The following is a 26,532-nucleotide window of genomic DNA, read 5'->3' as shown; positions in this document are numbered from 1 at the left end:
AACTGAAACACATCTAAAAGAGGATGATCAGAATGATAAAAGAACTAGAAAACATTCCATGCAGGAAAGTTGATTCAAAGAACTAAGAATTTTCTTTTTCTTTTTTAAAAATTATATATATAAATAAAACATATGTATGGTAATTTTTCAACATTGACTCTTGCAAAATCTTGTATTCAAATTTTCCCCTCCTTCCCCCCCATCCCCTCCCCTAGATGGCAGGTAATCCAATACATATTAAATATGTTAAAATATATTAAATCCAATGTATTTATACAGTTTATATAATATTTATACAATTATCTTGCTGCACAAGAAAAATCAGATCAAGAAGAGGAAAAAAACAAAATGTAAGCAAACAACAGAAAGGGTGAAAATGTTATGTTTACAACATTTTTATGTTGTGAACCACACTCAGTTCCCACAGTTCTCTCTCTAGGTGGGCTCTCTTCATCACAGGATCATTGGAACTGATCTGAATCATTGTTGAAAGAACCATGTCCTTCAGAATTGATCATCATATAATCTTGTTGGTAAGTACAAAAATTTCCTGGTTCTGCTCATTTCACTTAGCATCAGTTCATGTAAGTCTCTCCAAGCCTCTCTGAAATCATTCTGCTGGTTATTTCTTATAGAACAATAATATTCCATATCATTCATATACCATAACTTGTTCAGCCACTAACCAAATGATGGATATCCACTCAGTTTCCAATTCCTTACTACCACAAAAAGGGCCACCACAAACATTTTTGCACATATGAGTCCCTTTCCCTCCTTTAAGATCTCTTTGGGATATAAGCCCAGTAGAAACACTGCTGGATCAAAGGGTATGCACAGTTTGATAACTTTTTGAGCATAGTTCCAAATTGCTTCCCAGAATGGTTGGATCCGTTCACAACTCCACCAACAATGTATTATTGCCGCAGTTTTCCCACATCCTCTTCTATATTCATCATTATCTTTTCCTGTCAGTTTAGCCAATCTGAGAACTGTGTAATGTTATGTCAGAGTTATCTTAATTTGCATTTCTCTGATCAATAGTGATTTAGAGCACTTTTTCATATGACTAGTAATGGTGAAAATTGTTCATATCCTTTGACCATTTGTCAGTTGGATAGAAATGAGGCCTTTACCAGAACCCTTAAATGTAAAAATGTTTTTTCCCTTTTATCGCTTCCCTTCTAATCTTATCTGCATTAGTTTTGTTGGCACAAAAACTTTTTAACTTAATATGGCCAAAATTATCTATTTGTTGTTCAATAATGAATTTTGATTCTTCTTTGGTCATAAATTCCTTCCTTCTCCACAGATCTGAGAGGTAAACTACCCTATATTCTTCTAATTTGCTTATAATATCTTTATGTCTAAATCACACATCCATTTCAACCTTATCTTGACATATGATGTTAAGTGTGGGTCAATGCCACAACTAAGGATTTTCAACCTAGGGAAGAGAAGTGAGGGCACTGCAGATGCTCTGAGGAAGCTGAAGAGTTGTGGGATTAAAAAAAATAAGTTATTCTTCTTGGTCTACAGGCATAACGAGGAATAATAGGTGAGTAGCACAGGGTGACACATGTAAAGAAAAAATTCCTAACAAGTGGGAACTGTTCAAAAGTGGAAGGGGAAAAATAAGTAAAGAAACAAATAAATAACTAAGTGGAAGGGGCTAGCTAGAAGGGGGAGGAAGGAGTGGGTTGCCCTTCTCTAGAAGTCTTCAGAAAACCATGCCCAAGACAAAGGCCATTTGTTGAGGTTTTAACAGAGAACAATCTTACTGCACCTCAAGCTGAGCTAAAATGACCATCTTTGAAGTGCTTTCTAACTTTAAATTCTTATAAGAAAGAGAATGAAAAATGATACAAAGGCACTAAAACAAAGAATACTGAAATCTTTATGAAATAAAATAATAGTTTATAATCGATATATACTTCCTTTACAAGAGATCATATAAGAGAATAGACAGGAGAATTATAAAAATGAGCAAAAAGTGAGCAAGTGTTGAAATGTTCCCTTGAACAACTGAAAAAGACTTGGAGTCAGGCCGTAAGCTGAATATTCTATCACCAAATCTACTGTTCGTACTATTAAACTATACTATATAATAAGGTTGTTTTGAGTTTATTATTTTTATTAGGACAGTAAGTAACACTTATCCAGAAGGCACGTAGCAAACATTTAAGGGTACTTAAGCCATTAATATACATAAATGACATTCTATCAGAGTTTATTAAAAAAATTTATATGTATCAAATGACATTTTGCAAATAAATTTCACTTAAATATAGGAAGCACTGCCATAAGTAGCATTAAGCTAGCAAATGTTTAACAACTGCCTCTCCAGAAGAAAAAAAAATACTTATGGTACCCTTTTAATATAATCTGCATCATTAGCATTTTTCTTAAGCCTAAACAATCAACAAAACAATAACTGAGAACAATAACTGAGACCTGATTTATAACACTTAAAGAAATTTTTGAAGTATAAATTCTCACAATTAAAATTTGATAACCAGCTGTCAAGGTTCTAAGTGGCTCTAATAAATTCTAGTATTAGAGAAGTAGCTGGACTTCAAAGGATTCTACTCCCAAGGAAAAGATACTAGACAGCCCTTCAAAAGATAGTCATTTTGTCTATTTACACTAAGTCTTTTATTCAGGCTGAATACCTCATCACAAAATACTCTTTAGTCCTTTTACCATTCCAGTCCCTATCTTTTAGACAAAGTCTAATTTGTTTTTCCTAAAAAGTGATGCCTAGGATTGAAACATAATATTGTGACTCTTGGTCACATAAAAGAATTCAATCCATTCAATTCAACCTACGAATGCCCTTAGGTTTCTTGAGAAGCTTAAGAAGTTGAAGTCTGTAGGGTACAAAGATATCCTTCTCCATGGCCCCTAATATCAAATATGCTGGCCCCAGGACCACAGTTCATAAATGGACAACACTGCTGAGACAAGCTACAAAAAATAAAAACCATAAAATAAAATAGTTCCCAATCACCCAGTTTCTCTTCTGTTACAAGTCAGAGGGAGTTAATAGCTTTTGACTATCCTAGATCTCCTAAAACATTTTAAAGTATTAAGGGGGGAGGAAGGGAAGATACTTTATATGTATCAGGCACTTTGCCAAGCACTTTACAAATATTATCTCATTTGCTCCTCACAACACCCCTGAGAGGTAGTACTCTAATTATCCCCATTTTATAGATTGCTAAAGAAGAAGAAAACCGTTGAATGATTTGGCCAGGATCATACAGTTATTAAGTATCTGAGGCAGGATTTGAATTTTTCCTATCTCCAAGCCCAACATCCTATCATAGTGTTACCTAGCTGCTCTGATCACTGACATTTATATGTATATACAATTGTGCTTTAAAACTTACAAAGCCTTTTGCATACGATTTCATTTGTTCCTTATTTATTCCTCACAGCAATCCTAAGCACTACAGATATTTTTATTCCCATGTATTGATGAAAAAGAATGAGGCTCTGATTGATAAAGCTTCACAATAACTATTAAATGTGGAATTTCTACTTTGTAAGCTAGTCACCATCCACTAGAGTATTTTAACAAATGGCTACTGGGCACAAGGCACTAAAAATATAAAAAAAAGTGCTGCCCACAAGGAGTTTATATTCTACTGGGATGAACAAATACACAGAATTTGGTTTAGACCATCTAAAGATTTCATTACAAGATATGTGAACCCCTGATCAATCAATTTCATAACTATGATAACAATTAGTAGGACATACAGAATCAAAATAACTCTACTGTAGTCACACTGGCATGAGTGTTGCAATCAGTGTCCAGTATAACAGACATCATAAGAGAAAATATGCATAATAATTAGAAAAATGCACTTTATACCTGGATAGCCCTGCATTTATTCTTTGCTTGCATATTATCGAAATGAAAATAACACCCTTTAAAATGAAGACGTCAGCAACTACTGCCTGACCTAGATTACTGCATATTATTTATGTAATCACTTGGAAGCAGCTTACAACAGCTCAGAAAATCCAAATCAAAATGACTAAACCCAACACCCCATGAAACTCCATCCTTCCTTTTTACCCAGGGCTTTTCAACGTTATATAATTAATCTAAAATTATCTCTTTCTCCTAGCTCCAAGGATACCCAGACTTTTAAAATATATACAGTATTTCTGATTCTACGATGCTTTCTCTCTCACTCTAAAGTCAGGAGGAATTGTGTGCATATTTAGCAGTCTTAGATAACTTTAGGACCATTTTTAAAATTAAATAGTTTAAACAGTAAATGTATTGTTTGTAAACACAAAATTATGGGGTTTTGTTGTGCAAAAACCAAATCCTTAACTAAAATGCAAAGAAAATTAATGCTTAACTATATTACTGCAGGAGGCCTAGCTCAAGACAAGGTAAAGAAGATAAATTTCACCAATGAGTATTTTGCACAAAGTCTGTATTAACTCAAATAAATGCAGATAGCTGTAAAGTAATTCCTCAGCCATCTGTCTACTGACTATCTTCTGATCCATCATCAGTAGTTTTGGTCATGCCTGACCCTTCATAACCCCATTTGGGGTTTTCTTGACAAGAAATACTGAAGTGGTTTGCCATTCTCCAACTCATTTTATAGATGAGGAAAGTGGGCTAAATGACTTGTCCAGGATCACACAGCTAGTTAAATGTCTGAGGCTGCCCTTTTCAGGACCAATTATCTATTTTTCTTTCCTCCCACTCCCAGCTTAGATCCTATTTATTCAGCTCCCCATCAGCTTTCATAGTGATTCTTAATCATCAAATGAATCCACCTATGCGGCAATAAATCCCAGCTTCACTGTCAACTTCATTTGCCAAGAAGTTTCTCCTAAAGCCTAGAGGAAAGGTGATAAGGTATATAATAAGAATATAACAAGGTAACTAGTAACTCCATTCACGAATGCTCCAAATATCACCTTGAGTGTTCCTCCTCGAAGATTAAAATCCTGGAGAGAAAAATAACTGCCTCAATTGGATGACATCTAGGATGTCAAATGATAAAGAGGCACATGGGACTGATTTGTTTTCAATATTGGATCTATAAATCTAAATACTGCAAAACATAGCCCTGCCTAGAAAAATTCTTTTTTCCTTCTACCTAAAGTAAAGTCTGCTTTTTGTGGGAAATAAGGCTATTTTCCCCCACAATATATCAAAACATAAATCCAACAGAAATCAGCAAATAAACCAAGCAAAAAACAAAACAAAACAGTATGATATACATTTAAACTACTCAAGTGGCATAACTAAAAGATTTTTTTCAAATAGAGGGGATAATTTAACAAGTTGCAAAAGGGCATACATTTCAATACTCCAACTCACTAATAAAAAAGTCTATTAAAACAATAGGGGTTCGCAGTCCTATATATGTTGGAGGAGGGGAAAAATCGGAACAGAAACGAGTGCAAGGGATAATGTTGTAAAAAAATTACCCTGGCATGGATTCTGTCAATATAAAGTAATTATTAAATAAAAATTAAAAAAAAAAAAAACAAAAAACAATAGGGGTTCTACCTCAACTCAGAAATTAGCAAAGAAAAACAAAAAAAGAATAGAGGAACACTTAGTGGAGGGATTATGGGGAGCCCCAATAGTTTTGGATAAAAATCTGCATTTGTACAAAAGAAAAATGACTAAACTATTTTTAACTTCTGATCCACCAGGTTACATAAGCAACAAGATATAGGATGAGACATTTCCTCTGGATCTCTACAACCTATCAAAAATAGAGACTATAGGGGCAGGTGGTGGTGCAGTGATTAGAACACCAGCCCTGAAGTCAGGAGGACCGAGTTCAAATGTGACCTCAGACCCTTAACACTTCCAAGTTGTGTGACCCTGGGCAAGTCACTTAACCCCAATTGCTTTAGCAAAAAACAAAACTAAACAAAACACAGAAATTATACACCAAACATAAAGGATCTTCATCTGACTCTCTAATCTAGGAGACCTATAAAAACAAACCAAAAACCCAAGAACCTATGTTCACTGACCCTGAGTTCACTCAGCATCCCTCACTTACCTCAATGAGAAGCAGTAAGGCTGCATTAGCAAACCCAAGGAAACGACATAGCCATAGGTTAAAACCTACTGTTTCAAATCAGTTTCCCTTCCTTTCTCCAATGCTATGGAGACACTGGCTTCAGGCCATGGAAGTTTACTCCAGCCTTAAAAGCTAGTTCCACGACAGCTTTTCAGGATCAAAAGCTTGTCAGGGGCAACAACTCAGAAACACCAAAGCTGCAAGACTCTGAATTGTTGGTTAGAGATCAGAGAACAGAAGAACAGAGGGAATGGGACAGGTCACCAAGACAGGATACTATGTATGTGAGGACTATGCAGCACTTCATCAAGGCTGCATACATACATAGTATCCAGTTAGGAAGTGAGTGATGAAAATAAGTGGAGGGGGGAGACTAAAATCTCAGAAAGAAGAAAACTCAAAGACCAATAGAAAAAAAGAATAACAGAAAGAAATATGGACTCCAAATCTAGTAAACAAATTCAAGCATCTATTAATAAATAATGCCTAATAAAGGGAAATGATCCAACACTTGATGAGACAGAGAATTCTGGAATTTGAGAAGAATAGAGAACAATGCTATTCCTGAGTGGCTTAAAAGAGATATGAAGATAAAAGCAGATCTACCAACATATATCCTTGATAGCAAAAATCACTACTTTTAATAGAATATTATTTAATAGAAAATTTTGAATCTGCAGCAGTAAGATTCAAAAAAATGAATAATCGAATGATAGTATGGAAAGACAAATACACAAAACTGAAGGACAACCTAGAAGAAAAGCAAAAAAGTAACAATAAAAGAAAATATGCTCATTATGCAAACAAAACATACAGGATGAGCAGAGGTTGCAATCTAAAGACACAGATCAACTAAGAGAACAGGACAAAAAATACCTTATTATAATGAAGTAAGTAATACAAGGAAACTGCCTAGAACCTTCAAATATAGAAAGTGAAATTTTCCAGAGAAAAAACAAATAACAAACCAAGACTACAAATTCAAGTCACATAGTGGCTAAATTTAACAATTCAATTCAGAAACAATAAGTTCTGTAAGCCATTTAGAGACCTTCTAAGGCAAAGAAAAAGATATTCAATTAACATTTTGCACCCAGTAGAAAAAGGTTTATTCCATAATGTTTTTCAAAGAGTAAAGTAGCTCAAGACCTGTCCTTCAAATCTGAGCTTAACCACAAAGGACAAAAGATGGACATTCAATAATAAAGGATGAGTCTAAAACATTTTTAAAATGAAAACCAGAACTGAAGAGATTGTTTTGCCTCTCAGCTACCACCACCACCAGAAATGCAGGAGTAACAAATTCAGCAGGCAATGACTACAATAGAGTGACAGAGACCAACCAGTGAGAGACTTTTTTCTACCTGTGACAGGAGTGAAGGTAGAAATTTGGTAAAGGTAATAGTGAAGAGGCAGATAGGGGACATTATAGAAAGAACATCTTGTCGACAGGTGAAAACTTCTTTTGTCAGACTACATTCTACATGACAATGTGGGAAAAGTAGAGGAGTAGGAAGATGATTTGTGAAGGTCAAATCAAAAACTAGCAATGAGGGGAAGGTGAACTCTGTGTTCTCAGAAAGAGAAGTGAAGTTGGGGAGGGAAGGGAGAAGGGTAAGAATTTAAAAGGGGAGAAAAGGAACTAAAGCCTTACTTTGGAGGTAGGAGCCGATTCCATTGTCCTACAGGTGAAGAGAAATGAGAACCTACACCAGATAAGGCCTGGGAGATTTAGGGCTTTAAAAGTCTATTTGTTCAGGGGCAAGGGGAAAGTAGAAAGTTGAAACTCCTTGCAACACAGACAGCTGGAGTTGGAGAACAGATATTGAAAGGAGATTTCCAGGCAACTATATAAAAAAAAGAGCAACAAGAATGGAATATAGATCTTAGGTGGGCTGGGTAATAAGGGACTGGTGGGGGAGGGGCCCTATCACAGAGCACCAAATTCCATGATACCTACAATAATGTACTACATTCTAATCCTATGGTACAATGGAAAAGGGTGATCCAAGGAGCAAGCCTGACAGCGCAGTGCTACAAAGTATCTAGAGGGGAGAACTCAAAATGGATTATTTTGGAAGATTTGATCCCATGAAGAAGACAAAGATCATTTCAGGGTGATCAGAGAATGAAGGTGTAGTAGAAAAGAAAGAGAAGATGGATAATAAAGGGAGAAAAAGTTTTGAAAAGCACAAAAAAATGAAATTTAAAAACTCCCCAAGTTGAAGGAGAGGAAGAGGAAATCATTTCTCAGTGTCTGATTCACTATACACCTATTTGGGGTTTTCTTGACAAAAGATACTGGAATGGTTTTCCATTTCCTTCTCCAGTTCATCTTATAGGTGAGGAAACAGTGACTTTTCCAGAGTCACACAGCTAATAAGTATCTTGAAACTACATTTGAACTCAGGGAGATAAGTCTTTTTGACATCAGGCACAACACTCTATTAGCTCACTGTGCTACTTTATTTAGTAAAGTAACTGAAAAAACATAATACTATGTCTACAGCAGAAGAGGGAACCAAAAGCTGAAAAGTTACACAGACAACATTAATGCTTCTAGAATAACAAGTGGTCATGTAGTGGGAAATAGCTGCTCAAATTTCTCTGACAAGGGTTTGGTATCCAAAATATATATATATATCCAACAGCCAGTCTCTAATACATAAATGGCCAAAAGATATATACCAAAAGCTCAAAAAAACCCTGCAAAGTATAACCTTTGATTGATGATTAACTAATGGGTTTATAGACCAAAGAGGGTCAAAGACAAAATGTTGCAATATACACCAAAATTTTCATAGCAGCACTTTCTGTGGTAACAATGTTAGAAACAAAATGTTGTTTGATTAGAAAATGGCTGAATATGATACAGTATATAAATGCAATGGGGTATTACTATGCAGGAAGAAATGACAAATGAATTCAGAGAAATATGAAAGATGTAGAATGAAATAAGCAGAATCAGAAACAATATCCAGCATGACTCCAACTATGAAAATTCAAAGATCAGTAAATAAAAGGAAGCCAAATTCTCAGGAAATGAAAAATCAATAATGAGTCTGAAGAACAAGAATAAATTGGTGTGAATTGGTATAATATAAATACAATAACAAAACATACCCCCATTTCCCTTTCTCAGGAAAGAAGCAGGAAATTAAGGCAGGACACAAAGCACACATACAGTGCCAGAAACAGCCATAGTATGGTTATTTTTCTCTAATGACTTCTTCAAAAAAGAATACTCAGCAGGGAAGAGAGGAATGCCTAGAAATTTAGAAATGATAGTTAACAACAAAAGGTATCAATATTATTTTTAAATTATATTTTGTCCTAATTTGAACCTTACAACAATCATCTTCTTTCCACTCATATGAGCACAAAGTAGAAGCTTATCACCTGGATTTTCAAATATCTCCATACCTCCAGTATCTTCAATGATATCATTCACTAATTTGTCCATCACACATTGACCAAAATAACTTCTCTAAGGTACAGGCTAGACCATGCCATTACTTGCTTCAAAACCTTCCATGGCTCCCTATTACCTCTAAGATAAAATATAACTACTAACTGGGCATTAAAAGCCCATCTGAAAATCACTCCAGTTATTTCATATCACTCACTGCCTTTCTTGGTTCATATTTGGCATACTTGCTTTTTCCTCGAAGTTTACAATTTATCTATCTCACTATCAACAGAATATAAACTCCTCGAGGACAATAACTGTTTCATTTTGTCTTTATAATCCCCACATATACCTATAGCACAATGCCTGATATACAGCAAGTACCAAATAAATGTTGATTGGTCTTCACTCAAAACTCAGCTTAAGTTCCTCCTACTCCACGTGGCCTTCTCTGATTACTTCTGGCAAGCAGTACTCTCTCTCTTCTCTAATTTTCCTAGAATTTTTTGGCTAGTCTCTCCTTCCTCCCCTCTATTCTCTACAGACATGTTATTAACACCTATTGAATATCACCAAATATTAATTACCAAGTATTATTTATACCAAAATATTACCAAATACTTATTAAAAGCTAACTATGGGTAAAACAAAAGCTATCAAAATGTTCTTCCTTAAGCATAAGTTTATGCCATTAGTGAAGTAACTTAGTAGTGAAAAGAGCATCAAATCAAAGCCTGCTTCCAATTCTATCCCTATGTGACCCTGGCCAGGTCACACCTGAGAATCCTAGCTACTATGATCTTATGATCATACTTCTCAAGAACCTTCAACAGCTCTCCACTGGCCTAAGGATAAAATAAAAATTCTTTGCGTTGGCATTTAAAGGTTCTCCACAAAGATCCATTTGGTCTAGACATTTCACAGAATCATAGACTTGAACTGGAAGGGACTTCTGAAGATATGTAGTCCAATTTATACCCTAAAAGGAATTCCAACAATACCAGACCAGATGAGGACTTATTCAACCTTTGTTTAAAGATCACCAAGAAAAGAAATCCACTATCTACAGAAATGACCAATTACAATTCTGGACAAGTTTTCCTGACTTCTAATTTTGTCTCTTTTTAACTTTTACCCACTATTGCTGATTCTGCCCTGCAGAGTCAACAGGTCAAATCTAACTTCTTCCACATGGATGACCTTCAATATTGAAAAGTTATCTTCTCTAGGCCAAATACCCTCAGTTACTTCAACTAACAGTAACTATGCTCCTCGGGAAGTTCTCTGGCTGATCAGTATTTTCTCTATAATGTACACAAAAGAACTGAATAAAATATTACAAGATCAAATGAGTTAACATGTATAAAACATTTTGCAAATGCTAAAACATGATATAAACATTACTTATTATTAAAGATGTGGCTAGATAATCCTGTGGATAGTTTGGAGTCAGGAAGACCTGAGTTCAAATCCAGCCTCAGACAATTAGCTATGTGACTCAGTAAATCACTTAACCTGATTGGCCTGTTTCCTCATCTGTAAAATGAGCCAAAGGAGATGGCAAAACACTTCAATGTCTCTGCAAGAAAACCCAAAAATGGGGTAATAGTCACACATAACTGAACATGAAAAAAAAAAAAAGAATGGAAATTTGTAGATGAGCTGATGGATTGTGAATTGAGAAAAGACAACAATAACAAGATTAATAAAACAGTGTAAATAGAAACAACCACTACAAAAAAAAAAAAAAAATCAAAAGTGATTGTTGCAAAATTACAAAGAACAAGTATAGCTTGAAACAATTTCAAAAGAAATTGAAGACATCATCTCTTTAAAAAGTGAGAGATCCATGGGTGAAATACTGCACAAATTTTCAGACTGCTGATGTGCTTACTAGTCAATATTGCAGAGGTTTTTTTTGTTTGTTTGTTTAAGATTATGTAGTATGGCTCTCGATACTTTGTAAAATTTTGGTGATTTTTTTTTTTTAAAGACATAATTGAAATTTTATTAAAAAAAAATAAAGCCTGGAAAAACATATGAGTTGATACAAAGTAAAGAGAGCAGAACCAGGAGAACATTGTAAACAGGAATAGCAATATTGTAATGATGATCAACTATGAAAGATTTAGTTACTCTGATCAAAATAATCCAAGATCATTACAAAGGACCCATGATGAAAAATGCTATCTATGTCCAGAGAGAGAATTGATGAATTCCAAATGCAGACTGAATAATGCTTTTTTCACTTAACTTTTCTTGTTTTTTATGTATTTTTTTTGATAATGGCTATTATGAAAATGTTTTGCATGTATTCACATGTACAACTGATATATATTATTTGATAATATATCAAATATTCTTCTGAGAGGGAGAGAAAAAATGGAATTCAATTTTAATAAATGAATGTTAAATTTTTTAAAAATGAAATTGGGAAGTATTCAATGAAATAAAATAATAAAATATGGGGTAAAATGAATTCATGTGGTGTAAATTGATCAGAATTAGGGAAATAACTTTCATATTGACAATACTGCAGAGGAAAAATAGTTTTAAAGATTCTAGAACTCTGATCAAAACAAATGCTAAGTCAAGAGATTATAAAAAGCAAAAATCAAAAATGCTGCTCACCTCCTGTCAGAGAGATGGAAAGACTTAAAATGAAGAGACATAATTTTCAGGCAGGGCCAATGTGGCAATTTGTTTTTCTGGACTATTCATGAGTTGTTTTGAAGGCTTCTTGCCTTCCAGGGGAAGAGGGGATGGGTAGATTATAAATGTATGTAAAAATGCATCAAACATATTAAATATACAAATGTATTAAAATATTTTTAAAAGATAAAGTCCAACAAAATGTGGCCTAGAGTAAGGCATTTTTAAAAATGGAAACAGGAATGTCACATATGAAAAATACCAAGCTAGCCAATTTGGCCAAGCTGTAGAGAACTCTAAGGGGAATAATGTGAAATTAATCAAGAAAGACAGATTGGAACCAGATTGTGAAGTTCACCACAGGATTTAACACTCAATTATAATATCATCTTGGATTCTGTAATTCAGAAGGACAAACTTAGATCTGGACTCCACTTTGGGGGCTACCTAGTCCAACACCCTTCTGTGAGGTCTATGCAATTAAGTGATTAGTCCAAAGTCAGAGGTGGGATTTGAACCCAGACTCTAGAACCAATGTGCTATTTCTAGTGTGTATGACCATTGGCCAGGAAAAAAAAAAAAAAACCTTCTCATTTTCCTTATCTATATGATGAGGAGTTAGTTAACTAGAGGGCTCTAAGGTCCTTTCCAGTTGTAAGGCCTAGCACTACCTCCACATCCCACCCTATCCCCTTTTCCAGCCTCCTTTTGGGTGATGTCACCCACAGTTAAGCTCCTTGAGCTTATTATCTCTTTAAATAAATGTACAGTACTTCCATAGTAGACATTTGCTGTTGTTGAATCCTTTTAATCTGACTTCATGACTCCAATTAGGGATTTCTTGGCAGATGTACTGGAGTGGTTTGCAATTTCCTTCTTCAGCTCATTTTGCAGATGAAGAAACAGGCAAATAGGGTTCAGTAACTTGCCATGGGCCACAGAGCTACAAAGTCTCTGAGGCTGGTTTTGAACTCAAATCTTTCTGACTTCAGGCCCAATGTTCTATCTACTGTGCCACCTAGCTACTATTTAAAGGAATTTTTTTCAATAAAGAAAATAAGGCCTACTTTACCTAAGTGTGACTTTTCATAAGTTTGTAGTAAATTACACCAATGTGATTAAAAAATTTATAGCTACAATAATAGCTATATAGTAAAATAGTAAAGTTCCAAGCACTAATTACTTTTCGTGGTATATTATTTTAAGAGATGAATGCAATGTTTTTCCTCTCCCACAATAAGAATTCTCTATTTTCTCATTTACCTTGGGGTACACACTGGGTGGGACCATTGCTAGAAACTTGACCAAGAGGACTAATAGACACAATCTAGCAATAGTAACTATGACAAAACTGAACAAGAAAATTTTGAAAGCAAACTAGAGGTATTTTCTCAATGTCAAGACTGGTTGTATTCTAGACAAATTGGTTGTAAACAAAATTTCCATGTAACAAATCAGATTTCCCAACTTCCTCTATCTTCATGAGTAAAGCAGGTAGTCTCCAACCCATCAACATATATACGTCTCTTTCCCACTGGGCTGGGGTCTCTTCTACTCAATCCAGAAAGCACTAGCCCCAAAACCAATTAGCCTTTCACACTGCCTTTCCATGCTTCCTTTCCTTCTAATTAGTGGTCTTGGCATGTATTAGAAGAAATGAAAGAAACCAATTTAATAAAAAATCAATTTTGAGAACATGACAGGAACTCCAACCAGGAAATGGAACAAGTTCTTGATTTCAATGTTTTAAACTAGAACCGTAGATTTAAAGTTTAAAAGTGCCCTGGGTCATTGAGTCTAATTCCCTAATGGTATAAATGAATAAACAGAGGTAAAGATACACTGCATGACTTGGCCCAGAGTAAAACAGAGTTAAAACCCAGTTCTCTTTAATTCTTAATTCCATCAAGGCATCCACTACACCATATTTTTCTTAGTATATTGAAGTGTTTATGTCATTGATGTGTGGTAAGTTAATAATAATTTTTTAAAAATCAGAAAGTTTTATGAAAAATTGTTTCAATGAAAAAAGTATTGAGTTCCAAACACTGTAGTAAAAGGTAGTGGGAGAGAAGGGTCATAGGGCTGGGATACAGCCAGAGTTTAATTACTTTCAGGTTAAACATTTATTAAAAGCCTACTACATACAAAACAATGTACTGTGTGATATATGAGAAAACAAAACTGAAGCAAAACTAGTTCCCTGCTCTTAAGGGAGTTCACATTTTATTTCCAAGATAAGCCATTAAATTTTGGATATCATGTTATTGCAAATAAAATAAAAACTTATTTTAACATTAATTTACTCAAGCACATGACTTGGTAAAGGGATAGGGAACTGACAGCTTTAAATGGAGGTAAGACAGCAATAGTACAGGTGATTTCCAAATCTAAGTGTTCATTGTCAATCTCATTAAATGGTTTTAATTCTTTTGACAATCTATAAAATAGTATTTTTTTTTAAAGATAGTGTCTAAACTTTTAGAACTCATGATAATTACCCAAATCTAAAAATGTCATCATCATCTTCTTAAAATACCAAATATAGAATAATCACTTCAAATAAAAATCTCAATTAGATTAAACTAATGACAGTACTTCAATTTATGCACTTTTTTTATTATTTTGAAAATGTTTTGCTAATATCCAAAAATAGTCAAAATTGCATAATATTTCTTTTTTTTTCTTTTTTTTTTAAATTTTATTTTATTTAATAATAACTTTGTATTGACAGAATCCATGCCAGGGTAATCTTTTACAACATTATCCCTTGCACTTGCTTATGTTTCGTTTTTTCCCCTCCCTCCCTCCACCCCCCCCCCAAGATGGCAAGCAGTCCTATACATGTTAAATATGTAAAATTGCATAATATTTCAAATGATATTTTTAAAAGTGCTATTTTCAAAAACAATGAAATGAAAATTAGAAAAAGAATTTAGATATAAAATTTTCACTGTCTTTTTTTTAGGAAGCCATCATCACTTCACTCTGTCAAACACATTCAAAGGAAGCAAAATAAACCTGACCAAATTCTGTCAACTTGTCAGCTAAGACCTTTATATAAAAAAACACTATGGGATTTTAAAAAAATTCTGCTATAGAACTACTCACAATTAAAATAGCCAAAAATAAACCTAATTAGATGTCAGATTTTTCATTCCAGTGGAGCAATTCTAGAAGCTAATCAGTTTATTTCTTGAAAAAATTAAAATATATATATAAATAAACCAATATGGTATTATAATGGTTCTCAAAGTGTGGTCCAAGGAGGGTTCAGAGGGTCCACATCAAAAATATCAAGTTACTAAGATTTTTCATTTGTAATATAGTAAATAAAATATCAATAGGTGTACTTCATATTAACAAAAACTTTTTGGGGAAGTCCTCAATAATTTTTAAGAGTAAAAAGGATTCCTGGGACCAAAAGTTGAAGGATGGCACAGCTAAGAAGTATTAAGTGTCTCAGGCCAGGTTTAAACTCAGGTCCTCTAACTTCAGGGATGGTGCACTATCTACTGAGCCACCTAGCTGCCCCAAGGCTATTCACTTCTAATTTCAATTTCTCTAAACTAAAAAACTAAAAAACAACTAGAATTAGTATTTATACAGACCTTTTCAGGTTTACAAAATACTTTATTTCATCCTTACAACAATCCTATAAGGAATGGTTCCATTCTTAGTCCCATTTTACAAACAAGGATATTAAAGCAGAGAGAAATTAAATGATTTGCCCACGTTCATAAAACTACCTAGTGAGTCCCGAGTCAAGATTGGAATTTCAGACTTTCTGACTCTTAAGTGCAACAATTTATCCAAAGCACCAACAGGTCATAATTGTGTAAAGCCTACTTCCCAAACTTGGAAGGCAATAGTGTATAAGTTTAAGATTTGACAGAATTCACTTTCTAAGGCTCCATAAAAATGGGATTCAGGACTTTTCTCAAATAATCACGTTCCAATTATCTCCCAAAATCTAAGATTCTTCACTATCCAAGAGTCCCATCACCAACACTAATCCAAACCAATCTAGAGCTAGATAAAGTAACAACTAGAGCAGAGTAACAGAAAGTCAATTGGAAAGATAACATTCTTACCACCAGGCTTGTGGTTGTTTACTATTGGCTATACGATAGTTTTCTCACATTAATATAAGTAGCAATTAGACTATTACACAAGAAATAAAATCACATCTAAGATTAAATACTGAAACTCATCAATTTCTTATCTTTTGCCTTTCTTTGTATTGTAAATACAGTGCTTGAGATATAGTAGATACCTAATAAATATGACCAGATGGCCTTCAAGTTCCTTCTAGTTCTAAATTCACATATTTCAGAGTTGTATGAAGAAAATGCTATGCAAATGTGAGCTACTGTTATTTTCCCATCCATTTACAAATGATGCTCAATCTCTAAGAGAGTTAAGAAAAACATTTCCAGATCCCACAGACAATGCAATAACACAGATTTAATTATGTTGGCCATTCTATCACATGGTATATGATGAAATGGTACGGCTTGACAAAGCATGGAATTTAATGAGAACAAAAAGCTCGCAGATACAGAAAGTCCTACACAGGGCCAGCCTTTATGCAGAGAATACCTGGGAGACCAGGGTAGTTCTAAGACTATCTTTTTTACTGTTTAAGAATCATAAGATAACATATGTACAATCCTGTAGAAACATTAAAGCATTAATAAATCTTTATTATCTGAGTTATTACTGTTTAAACATAAATGCTTGCTACTGGAATTATTGTTTAAAGACATGTCTTTTTTTAGGTTGATTTTTTTTTTCTTATTCTTTCTCTTCTTTGAATATTCATTTGTCACATGGGATGACTCACTGGAAGGAACTGAAATGCAAATGGTATAACAACAAAAATCAATAAAAAGTTATTTGAAAAATAAATCCCCTTTTCAAATATATGAACTATTACTTTTCCAGCCTATGCTAAGAGTTAAGGACAGAAAGGCAAAAATAATGAGATTCTCACCCTGTGGAATGGATAGAACTCTAGATCTGGATTGTGGAAGACCCGAATCCAAATCCAGATTCAGACACCACTAGCTGTGACTCTGTGTGATCCTTAATCATTCTCTGCTTCAGTTTCCTAATCTGTGGGGATAATACACTATTTATCTCCCTGGGTTGTTGCAAAGACAAATAAAATGTGATAATATTTGTAAAGCAATTTGTAAAACTTAAAGTAATATATAAATGCTATTATAATCACTAGCATCTCACTATATTTTATTGTGAGAACATGATAGATATGAACCATTATTCTACAATAAACAGACTTATTTTTTTCACTGTCTTACCCCCAAAAGGCTGTATGAATTACCACCCTCTTTAGTACTGGATGTACCTTCTCTCTCATAGCTCCAACACAATAAACTAGAAGGAGAAGGCATCTAATTTCTCCTGATTTCTACTGCCAGACCCTCCCTCCTCTCCTGCTCCATTCATTTACCTTTCCTTTTCCAAGATCCACATCATTCAGATATACATATATCACTACACAAATTCCAGTGGCATGGCAGCCCCCCAAAACATTCTCTTTTCTTTGTCAAGGAGTTCAGTATCAGGCTTGGTTTTCTGTGGGGATTTTCTTCTTTTAGAATAAATAGAATAGCTCTCTCTGGGGGAAAGGGTAGGTTTCTCGGGGGAGGTTTTCTTGAAGGCAGCCTTAGTATCAGTTCAGATCAATAATTATACCAAATGCAGCCAGCTGGTAAAAATACAAATGTTTATTTTCTCCTTCCAAAGTAGCCTGGTTAGTTGAGGCCTCTCTCTCTGCTTGGTTCCAAGAGGTCCCTCCGAATGTCTCCAAATCCAAAGGTTTTGTCCTTCAGCCTCCAGAGCCAGCACCACATTGAATCTGTCTTGCTCTGAGAGAGCCTTCTCAATCTTCACTGAGCTCTCGACTCATAGCTTCTTCTTCTGAAAACTCTTCTTCCACCACCAGCCAGCCAAGTGGAAAATATTCTGGAATGAATCACTCTTCACTGGCTTATATATGACTCTTCAGAGAGAATGGGATTATGGGTTTTCTCCCATAGTGCTCTCTGGCCCTAAGAGCTTCAAGGGAGATGTGAATTCAGATAGCTCATACTGAACCCTGAAATTTCCCAAACGTGTGAACTCCAATGAGTAAAGGTGCAAACACAAGCATGGTATCAATTAGTTCTACTTAGTACCTTGTTTCAGGTTCTGGCCCAAAACATCTTCTTGTAAGAGCAGATCAATAATCTATCAACTCTAATGAGTTAGCAGTTTGTAAAGATTCCAACAGTTTTCCTCTCACCTCCTGCCTTTATCCTTGGGGACCTCATTACACAAGTCAATTTCCCCATATATTGTGATTTCCCAGTTTAATCGGCTTTCTCAACTTCAATGACCTCCATCTTCATTCTATCTCAACTGCACACAGGGACAGATGATCATATCCTTGACAGTATTCCAGAATGCTGAACATTCCAACATCCAGAATACTGAAAAACCTTTGACCATAATCCACCATTCTCCTGAACTATTCTTTGTTGTATCCATTCTTAGTTCTCATCAAAAACTGGTTATTCTGTCTCTGTCCATCACCCTCTATGTCTGGTCTTACTTTCCTCTCTTAGAAACCTTAAGGCTGGAAGAGCCACGATGGGAGAAATTTATCTGAACTCTCCCAAATTGCCCTCCAAACAACTTTTGATGGTCAAAATATTTTCTTAAACCAAATTCTGGAGCTGCAGGACCAATGAAAGGTCAGGATGAAATAATTGTCCAACTCAAGACAACTTAGAAAGTTGGCAGGAAAAGTCTGAAGCATAGTACAGGCTGCAATAACACTACCTCCTCAACTCCAACAAGCCTTGGAGATGATTGTGTCAAAAGGTAGTGGCAATGGCAGCAGCAGTAGCTTCAGAAATTCTCAGCACAGACTCTAAAAAGGGTCGTGCTACTGGTTAGAAAGAGTACAAGGAACCCTTTGCTGACACTGGGTTCAAGATTCTATTGCATTGCTCATAGGCAGTTCTAAATAGCAATCTCGGGATGAAGAGGAGCATTAGTGCTTGCCAAAACAAATAATTCTAAATCAAAGAAGAGTGTCTGTGAGCAGGCACTCAGAAGGGATCTGGGACCCTGGTCTCAAAAATCCACTAAAGAACCCCTTAAAAAGTAGAATTGGCCAAATGGAAAAAAAGAGGTACAGAAGCTGACTGAAGAAAATAATTCCTTAAAAATTAGAATTGGGCAAATGGGAACCTAGTAACACCATGAGACATTAAGAAACTTTGAAAAGAATCAATAGAAAAAAATGGGAACTATCTTAATGGAAAAATAACTGTGTTCAAGTGTAGAAATGTGTTTGGGGGAATTGCACATGTTTGATCTGTATTGCATTGCATTGGGAGGAGATGGGAGGTAGAGAGGGAGGGAGAGAAATTTGGAACACAAGGTTTTGGAGGGGTAGATGAGGATTATCTTTGTATGTGTTTTGATAAATATAAAGCTATTAATCTTTAAAAATCACTTTGGGGGGAAAATTATGAAATACAATATACACACACATATTTCAAGGAAAGATGATGATTTAAGTATTACTGTACCATTTGAAAGCCATGATCAAGAAAAACAAAGTCTACATATCTTTCAAGAAATTATCAAGGAAAACTGCCCTGATATGCTAGAATCAAAGAATAAAATAGAAATATAAAGTGGAACAAGATTCCATTGATAATGTCCTGAAAGAGATCCCAAAATGAAAATTCCTAGAAATATTATGACCAAATTCCAGAGATCCCACATCAAGGAGAAAATTTCACAAGCATCCAGAAACAAACAATTCAAATATTATGAAGCCACAGTCAGGATCACCTAAGATTTAGCAGCTACCACATTAAAGAATAAGAAGGCTTAAAATATGATATTTCAGAGGGCAAAGGAGCTAGGACTAATAACCTACCAGCAAAATTGAATACAGTCCTGGGGGGGTGGGGGGATGGATATTTAATGAAATACAGGACAAGTATTCCTGATGAAAAAAATCAAAGCTAAATAGAAAATATGACTTCCAAAGAAAGAACTCAAGCAAGGCATAAAAAGATAAATATGAAATAGAAATCATAAAGAATTCAATAACATTAAAATCATTTATATTACTATATGGGAAAATAATACTTGCAACTCTAGGAACTTTATCATTATTAGAGTATACATAGACAGAAAAGTGTAAGAGAGAAGAGACTACCCAAATGAAGGTCTACATTGACCTCATTGCTGTATGCCTCTGAAACTTGGACAGACTACCAGTGCCACCCCAAGAAATTGAATGTCTTTCATTTGAACCATTTTAAATTTTGAAGATCACCTGGCAAGATAAGATAGTGGACAGTAAGATCCATTCTGAGCATTCAAACTCTACTGCAGACCATGTACCTTCAATAGACTGGCCATACTGTTCGATGCCAAATCTACATTAGCCTAAAAAACTATTTTAGAGAAAGCTCATATAGGTCAGAAGAAGCAATTCAAAGACAAGATCAAATTCTTTCTGAAGAACTTTGAAACGAATGGGAGACACAGGGACACTGGCACAGGACACTCCCGCTTAATGAGCCTGTGTCAAAGACGGTGCTGTTCTTTAGGAGCAAAGCAGAATTGAAGTAGCAAAAAAGAAATATGAAATTACAAATTTAGACATCCTTCACTCCAAATGTTCTCAAGGACTACTTGTGCCCAACCTATGGTAGAGCTTTCCTAGCTTGTATTGATCTGATCAGCCGCAGCTGAACACACTATACTCACCTTGCTCTTCAATTTGACCAGTCCACCATCTCAGAATGAAGGAAGTCATAGAACTGTGATGGTTAATTTTTTTTTTTATCATCTTATTTCAACTGGGCCCTCACTGCTATACAGTGAGCAATTCTTTTTACTATTCCCTGAATGGCTTCCTATTGCATTCTCCACAGATGTTCAAAATTGATTCACCCCAAGCCACCTGCACACGTATCATCTCCATTCTTCCCAGCACAAAATATTACCTATGTATCGAGAAAATTAAGGGTGTAATTGAGTTCTCTCTTCTTCCCAATTCTACATTTTAAATTTCCTCAATATCACTTCCCAATTTCCTGCTCCTTTGTTTCAGCTTCAGACAAAGAGGTGATCCTTCTCTTTATCAAAGCCAACTTACCTACTTATGCCTTGATATTGCTTCTAGTCTCTTATCTCTTCAATCATTCCCTCTTCTAAGCTTCAATCTCTTTTAATCCACTCTTTCTCTGCTATCCACAAACAGATCTTCCCCTTTAAAAAAAAAAAACCCTCACTGTATTCTATCCATAGAGTAGGTCTTTCTTCTATCACTATATCCCACTGGAAAAAAAACCCCAACCTGTTTATACTTATGGGTTCCATTTCCTCTCAATCCCTAGTATTCTGGCTTTGGATGTCAATGTTCTATTCTTAATTAATAATCTTTTCTCAATACTCACCCTCTTGATCTCTCTGAAATTGTATGACTGTTTTTTCCTACCCGTATGTTTCTTGTGATACTACTCTGATTATATACGGGTCTACTATGTGCCAGGCACTTTGCTACTAAGCATTTTGCAAGTATCTCCTTTTATCTTTGCAACAACCCTGGGAGGTAAGTGCTACTATCCCCATTTTAGACAAACCTTGCCTAAGGTCACACAGCTAATGTGTATGAATAATATCTGAGATTAACTTTGAACTTTTCCAGGCAATGTTCTTTCTATCTACTTCACCACCAACTTGACTCAATGAAAGCTATCTCCATGCAAATGATTCTTAAATCTACATTTCTCATCTCCTTATGATTCCAGTCCTACACCAACTAACTTCTGAAAATCTCCAACTGGATGTCCCATTGACATCTCAACATTTTCCAAACAAAAAAAAAAAGTTATTCTTCCCTAAAACCTACCCCTCTTCCCCATTTCTTTCAAGAATACCAATATCCTTCCAACTTCTCTACAGAGAGGGATTTGGAAGCATCCTTAATTTTTTCTTCTCCTTTTCTCCCCATATTCATTCAGTTGTCAAGTGCTGAATCTGCCTCTACAACATCCCTAGAATTCATCCTCTTCTCTCCTTGACACCACCTTACTTAAGAATCTCTCTTCCTCTCTTCTCTGGATTACAGCTGTTTCAATAGCCCACTAGCCCACACAGCTGCCAAACTGATATTCTTAAAGCACAGGTCTGACCAAGTTACTTTTTTGCTCAAGGAGGTTCTTATTACTACAATGAAAAAAAATACTAAATTCTGCCTCTGGCATTTCTTCTTTCTCCCCATCCCCTCCCCCAATTTGGCTCCAACTTATCTTTCTAGACAGAATCTACATTACTCCCACATTCACATGCCCAATTTTTATCTAGCCAAAATCCCAGCCTCTGCACAGGGTGTCCTTGACATGGAATGCTCTAGCTCCTTCAAGGTTCAGCTCAAATGTCTTGTTACAGGAAGCCATTTCTGATCCACCAGATATTAGGGACACATCCACCCAATTACTTTGTTGCATATATGTACAAGTTATGTTTTCTCCCAGTAAAATATAAGTTCTTTAAGAAAGAGTCTAGATTTTTAATTAAATAGGGAGTCATGAAAGGTTTTTTTGATCAGGGGAGATCAGCCCTATAACCTGGGGAAATTAGTTGAAATCTTCATATAAGAAAAACAAAGACTGGAAGCTGGTGACAAATGAGAATTCTATTTTAACAATTTATGCTAGAGAAGGGATAAAGGACTGATTTAATATGGGTTTGGATAGGAGATATTTAGGAGCTAATATGAATAAAACTTGACCATTTAAAAATAAGGGAAGGGAGAATGAAGTATAGGAAGAAGTCAAGGATGACTGATTCTGTGGTTATGATCTGGGCAATCTCATGCAAAAATATTAGCAAACTTTAGAAGTAAGGCAGCTTTAAGGGAAAAGCTAATCAGTTCTCCTTTTTAGACGTGCTGAATATAATTTTCTACATTCTTACTTCAAATTTATATTATTAATGAATTTAAATATAAAATATAAAAACCTCTTAGGAACCTACAACCTATGAGCTATGAGAACTATCCCTGTAAAAAGTCAATGTGATCATTCATAGCTTATTAGTTATTTCTTGGGTTGCTTATAAGATGGCAGCTTTTAACAACAAAACTACAAATTTTCATCATTGTATCTGGAAGTCATCACAATGGAATTTTCCCCAACTCCTCTCACTTTCCCCAAAGAGTAAAACTAAACCAAAATATATCTCAGTAGGTTCTTCTCCTCCAGTTGACATCTTCCCTGGTAGGTTCTACCCTATCAGTAAACAATAATAGCCATGTAAATACTCCTGACAAAAACCAAGATATCATCACTTACAAAGGTCAACTTTGAAATGTAGAATAACAGAAGCAGTGGCTGGAACAGACCAATTTTGGTGAATCCTCCACAAAATTAATCTATACAAAATGTAGGCATTATGCAACAACTACTAATCAACATTCTAGGATTTAAATTCTGCACATCATTCCAATTCTATATTACCAGATATAATCCAAATTATGTCCCAAATAAACAATATTTCTCTGTGGTAGTCCAATAAATGTAGTAAGATACATAAACAATATTACATTTAAATAAACATGAATTGAAAATTTTCAGGAACCAAACAAATGGCACTTGGTGTGTTAATATACTAAAACATACATAAACTTTTCCTAAACGGTCTCTAAATTTGGACCAATTAATTTTAATTCTAATCCCTCTCCCGTTTTTCAGGAGGTTAAAAAAAACTCCAAACCCCTACCCAGGTATACATTCATTTCATTCTATTTTTAAGAATATCAAAATCTAGGGAAGGGTGGGGAGAGTAGGGGGGAAGGGAATGATAAGAGAGAATACAAAAGAAAAGAAAATGTACATCCGTTTTCTATATTCTGACTGCTTTAGCTGAGCGAAGGACTACTCAATCGCCCACACACACACACACACACACACACACACACACACTCCGACAGAAATAGAAATAACTATGACCCCAACTTTTAAGTTCATCCATAAAGTCATCTAGTGAGCTCAAGGCTCCATACACTGCTTTCCTGAGGGGCAGGATGATCCTGATAAATTATTTATAGGACTCTAAAGAAGCGGCCAGTCAACAAGCACTTAAGAAGTATTTACTACGTGCCGAACACTGCTCAATTCCGGAGACACACACAAAACAAAAAAGGAAAAAAAAAAAAAAAGATAAGAATGGTCAAGAAATCACAGTTGAGGGGGGTTGAGGGGAGAGAAATCAATGCTTCGGATCCTAAGTTTCCCTCCATTAATCTAGAGATTCTCGGTCTCTTTCCTAAGTATAGTGAAGGTAATGGATCCTTTCCCAAAATGTTTTAAAATGCATAAAACAAAATACATAAAGATTACAAAGCATGCCAAATATATCCAAATATTTATCAACATTTTTAAAAACGAGTTCGCAAATCCAAAAGAAGCTCTGGATGACTAACTGAAGAGTATTTAAAGGTGACTAAAAATCCACATGGCCAGTCCTACATCCCCAAAGGACAGAGACTAGAAGGATAGGGTATGTTCACCCCTTCACCGGGAATAGGCTGGGGGTTGGCAAGTAGGGGTGACAAGGAGAAAGGGGAAGGGATGCTCAAGAGGGGTAACTAGCTGCAGAGATCCAGCTAAGAAGATAGAGAGTGGAATGGAGGAGAAAATTCCTCACACAAAATGGTGGAGCTTCCACGAAGCTGGACGAAGCTGGGCGCACCTGGGGCCGGACGCACGGCTGCCCCTCACCTCCCACGCCGGGGCGGTCTCCCGGACTCGGCCTGGATCGTCAGTCCGCCGCTCCAGGGGCGTGGAGAGCTTTTCCCGGAGATCGGAGTGCCAAGGCTGGGGACACGGCCAAGGGAATGTGGGGGTTGGGGGGAGGTGCGGGCCCGAGGAAGGAAGCCACCCCGAGTCTCACTCACCTCGTCTGGGCGCGCCCTCCGGACTCACGGGAGAAGAGCTAGGGAGGAGGCGGAGCCTCGGAGAATGAATGGAGCTGGAGGCGGCTGCGCTGCAGCAGGAGCCGCGACTGGGGCTGGGGCTAGAGCTGCCGGCCGGCTCGCCCCAGGCCAGCTGTGATCGCTTCTAGCCCGACCGTCCCCTTCCTCCTCCGCCGCCGCGGGGGAGGCGGCGGCAGGGACACCGAGGCTCTTAGGCTTCGCTGCGCCCGGAGCCCACAACTGCGCCGGCCCGCCGTCCTATTCCCGGGCTGCGTCCACAACTGCGCCCGCCCCCAACTCTCCAGCTGGCTCAGTTCCACAGTCAGTCTGTCTATCACTCAGAACGTCAGTCTGTCTGTCAGACAGCCAGTGCCCACCGCTCGCCCCCTCCGCCTTTAGCTGACGCACACTCTGCAACGCCCCCAGCCTTTAAAGCCGTATCTTCCCACCCCGCCACTACCACCGCCACCAACCCCACGACCTCCTCCCATTGCTTTAATCCCCTAAATCCACTCGCCCCCCCCCTCGGGTCACGGTCATAGTCACGAGGGGATGGCAGACGCAGACACACTCCCAACCCCCACGCATGAACCCGCCAGTGGGAGCCACTGACCGGGAGGAAGGAAAAATTGGTATGGGAGAGATTTCACCATCATTACAATCCCCCCCTCCACTCCCGCCTCCCAGAGTGGCTGTCTATACCAGGAACTGTACAATACTCACTCGCCAGCCCCTCATCACTCCTAGCTCTGGGTTGAAGCCTAAAGGGTGGAAAGCCTGGCGAGTGCAAAAATAGATAGAAATATATTGCACTGGATGTTATTCCTGATTTGCGTATTCTTTGTTTTAATGTCAACGTATCTAAGATGACATCCCTTCTTGCAATTGCTGAGCAAAAATAAATACGGTATCAGATATGACATAAAATTTGATATAACATAAAAATAAACAGTTAGATTCTTGTTTTAAAGTCAAAATGTCTAGGACGTCCATCCCGGCGCGCTCCTGATGCTTCGCCCCACAACTCCCTCCCAGGTCTCCCCAGGTCCTAACTGCTGTGTCATAATCGACTCCTTCAGCTAAGAAACGTCTACTCATGAATTCTACCTAGGTTTACCCAGCCTTGCCTGCAGCGCTGTTCCCAGCCTCAATCTCCTGATGGCGAGAGTCCTTTCTATCTTCTCCAATGAAATTAAGAATGACAAATTAAACGTGCCGTAAGACACCCACAACTTTAAACAGAATGGGAGGAGCAAATCCAACTTTCATCTTAGATGCAAAGAGGAAGAGAAATCTTGGTCTACATTTGTGTTCGAGAAAGCTGAAAATCGGTTTTCATTTCAAGGCAATCTCTCCAGCCCCTTGCTCCATTC

General features: G+C 36.5%; 1 protein-coding gene across 3 annotated transcripts in view; it reads right to left on the bottom strand.

The window, feature by feature from the left end:
• FAM169A (family with sequence similarity 169 member A) overlaps positions 1-25,856 on the bottom strand; it is a 79,124-nt gene extending 53,268 nt beyond the window's left edge. The window contains exon 1 of one of the 3 annotated variants that reach the window (XM_051992182.1): positions 25,142-25,856. Coding sequence is in view for 1 of the 3 variants with exons in the window: in XM_051992174.1 (XP_051848134.1) it covers positions 7,735-7,758 (24 nt within the window). In the remaining 2 variants the exon portion in view is untranslated. The other 2 variants (XM_051992192.1, XM_051992174.1) reach the window with 2 other exon arrangements.
• Between the last annotated feature and the right edge of the window lie 676 nt (positions 25,857-26,532).

The sequence above is a fragment of the Antechinus flavipes genome, chromosome 1 (genome assembly GCF_016432865.1).
Source record: "Antechinus flavipes isolate AdamAnt ecotype Samford, QLD, Australia chromosome 1, AdamAnt_v2, whole genome shotgun sequence".
Taxonomy (NCBI): domain Eukaryota; kingdom Metazoa; phylum Chordata; class Mammalia; order Dasyuromorphia; family Dasyuridae; genus Antechinus; species Antechinus flavipes.
This window is presented reverse-complemented; position numbering and strand designations above follow the sequence as displayed.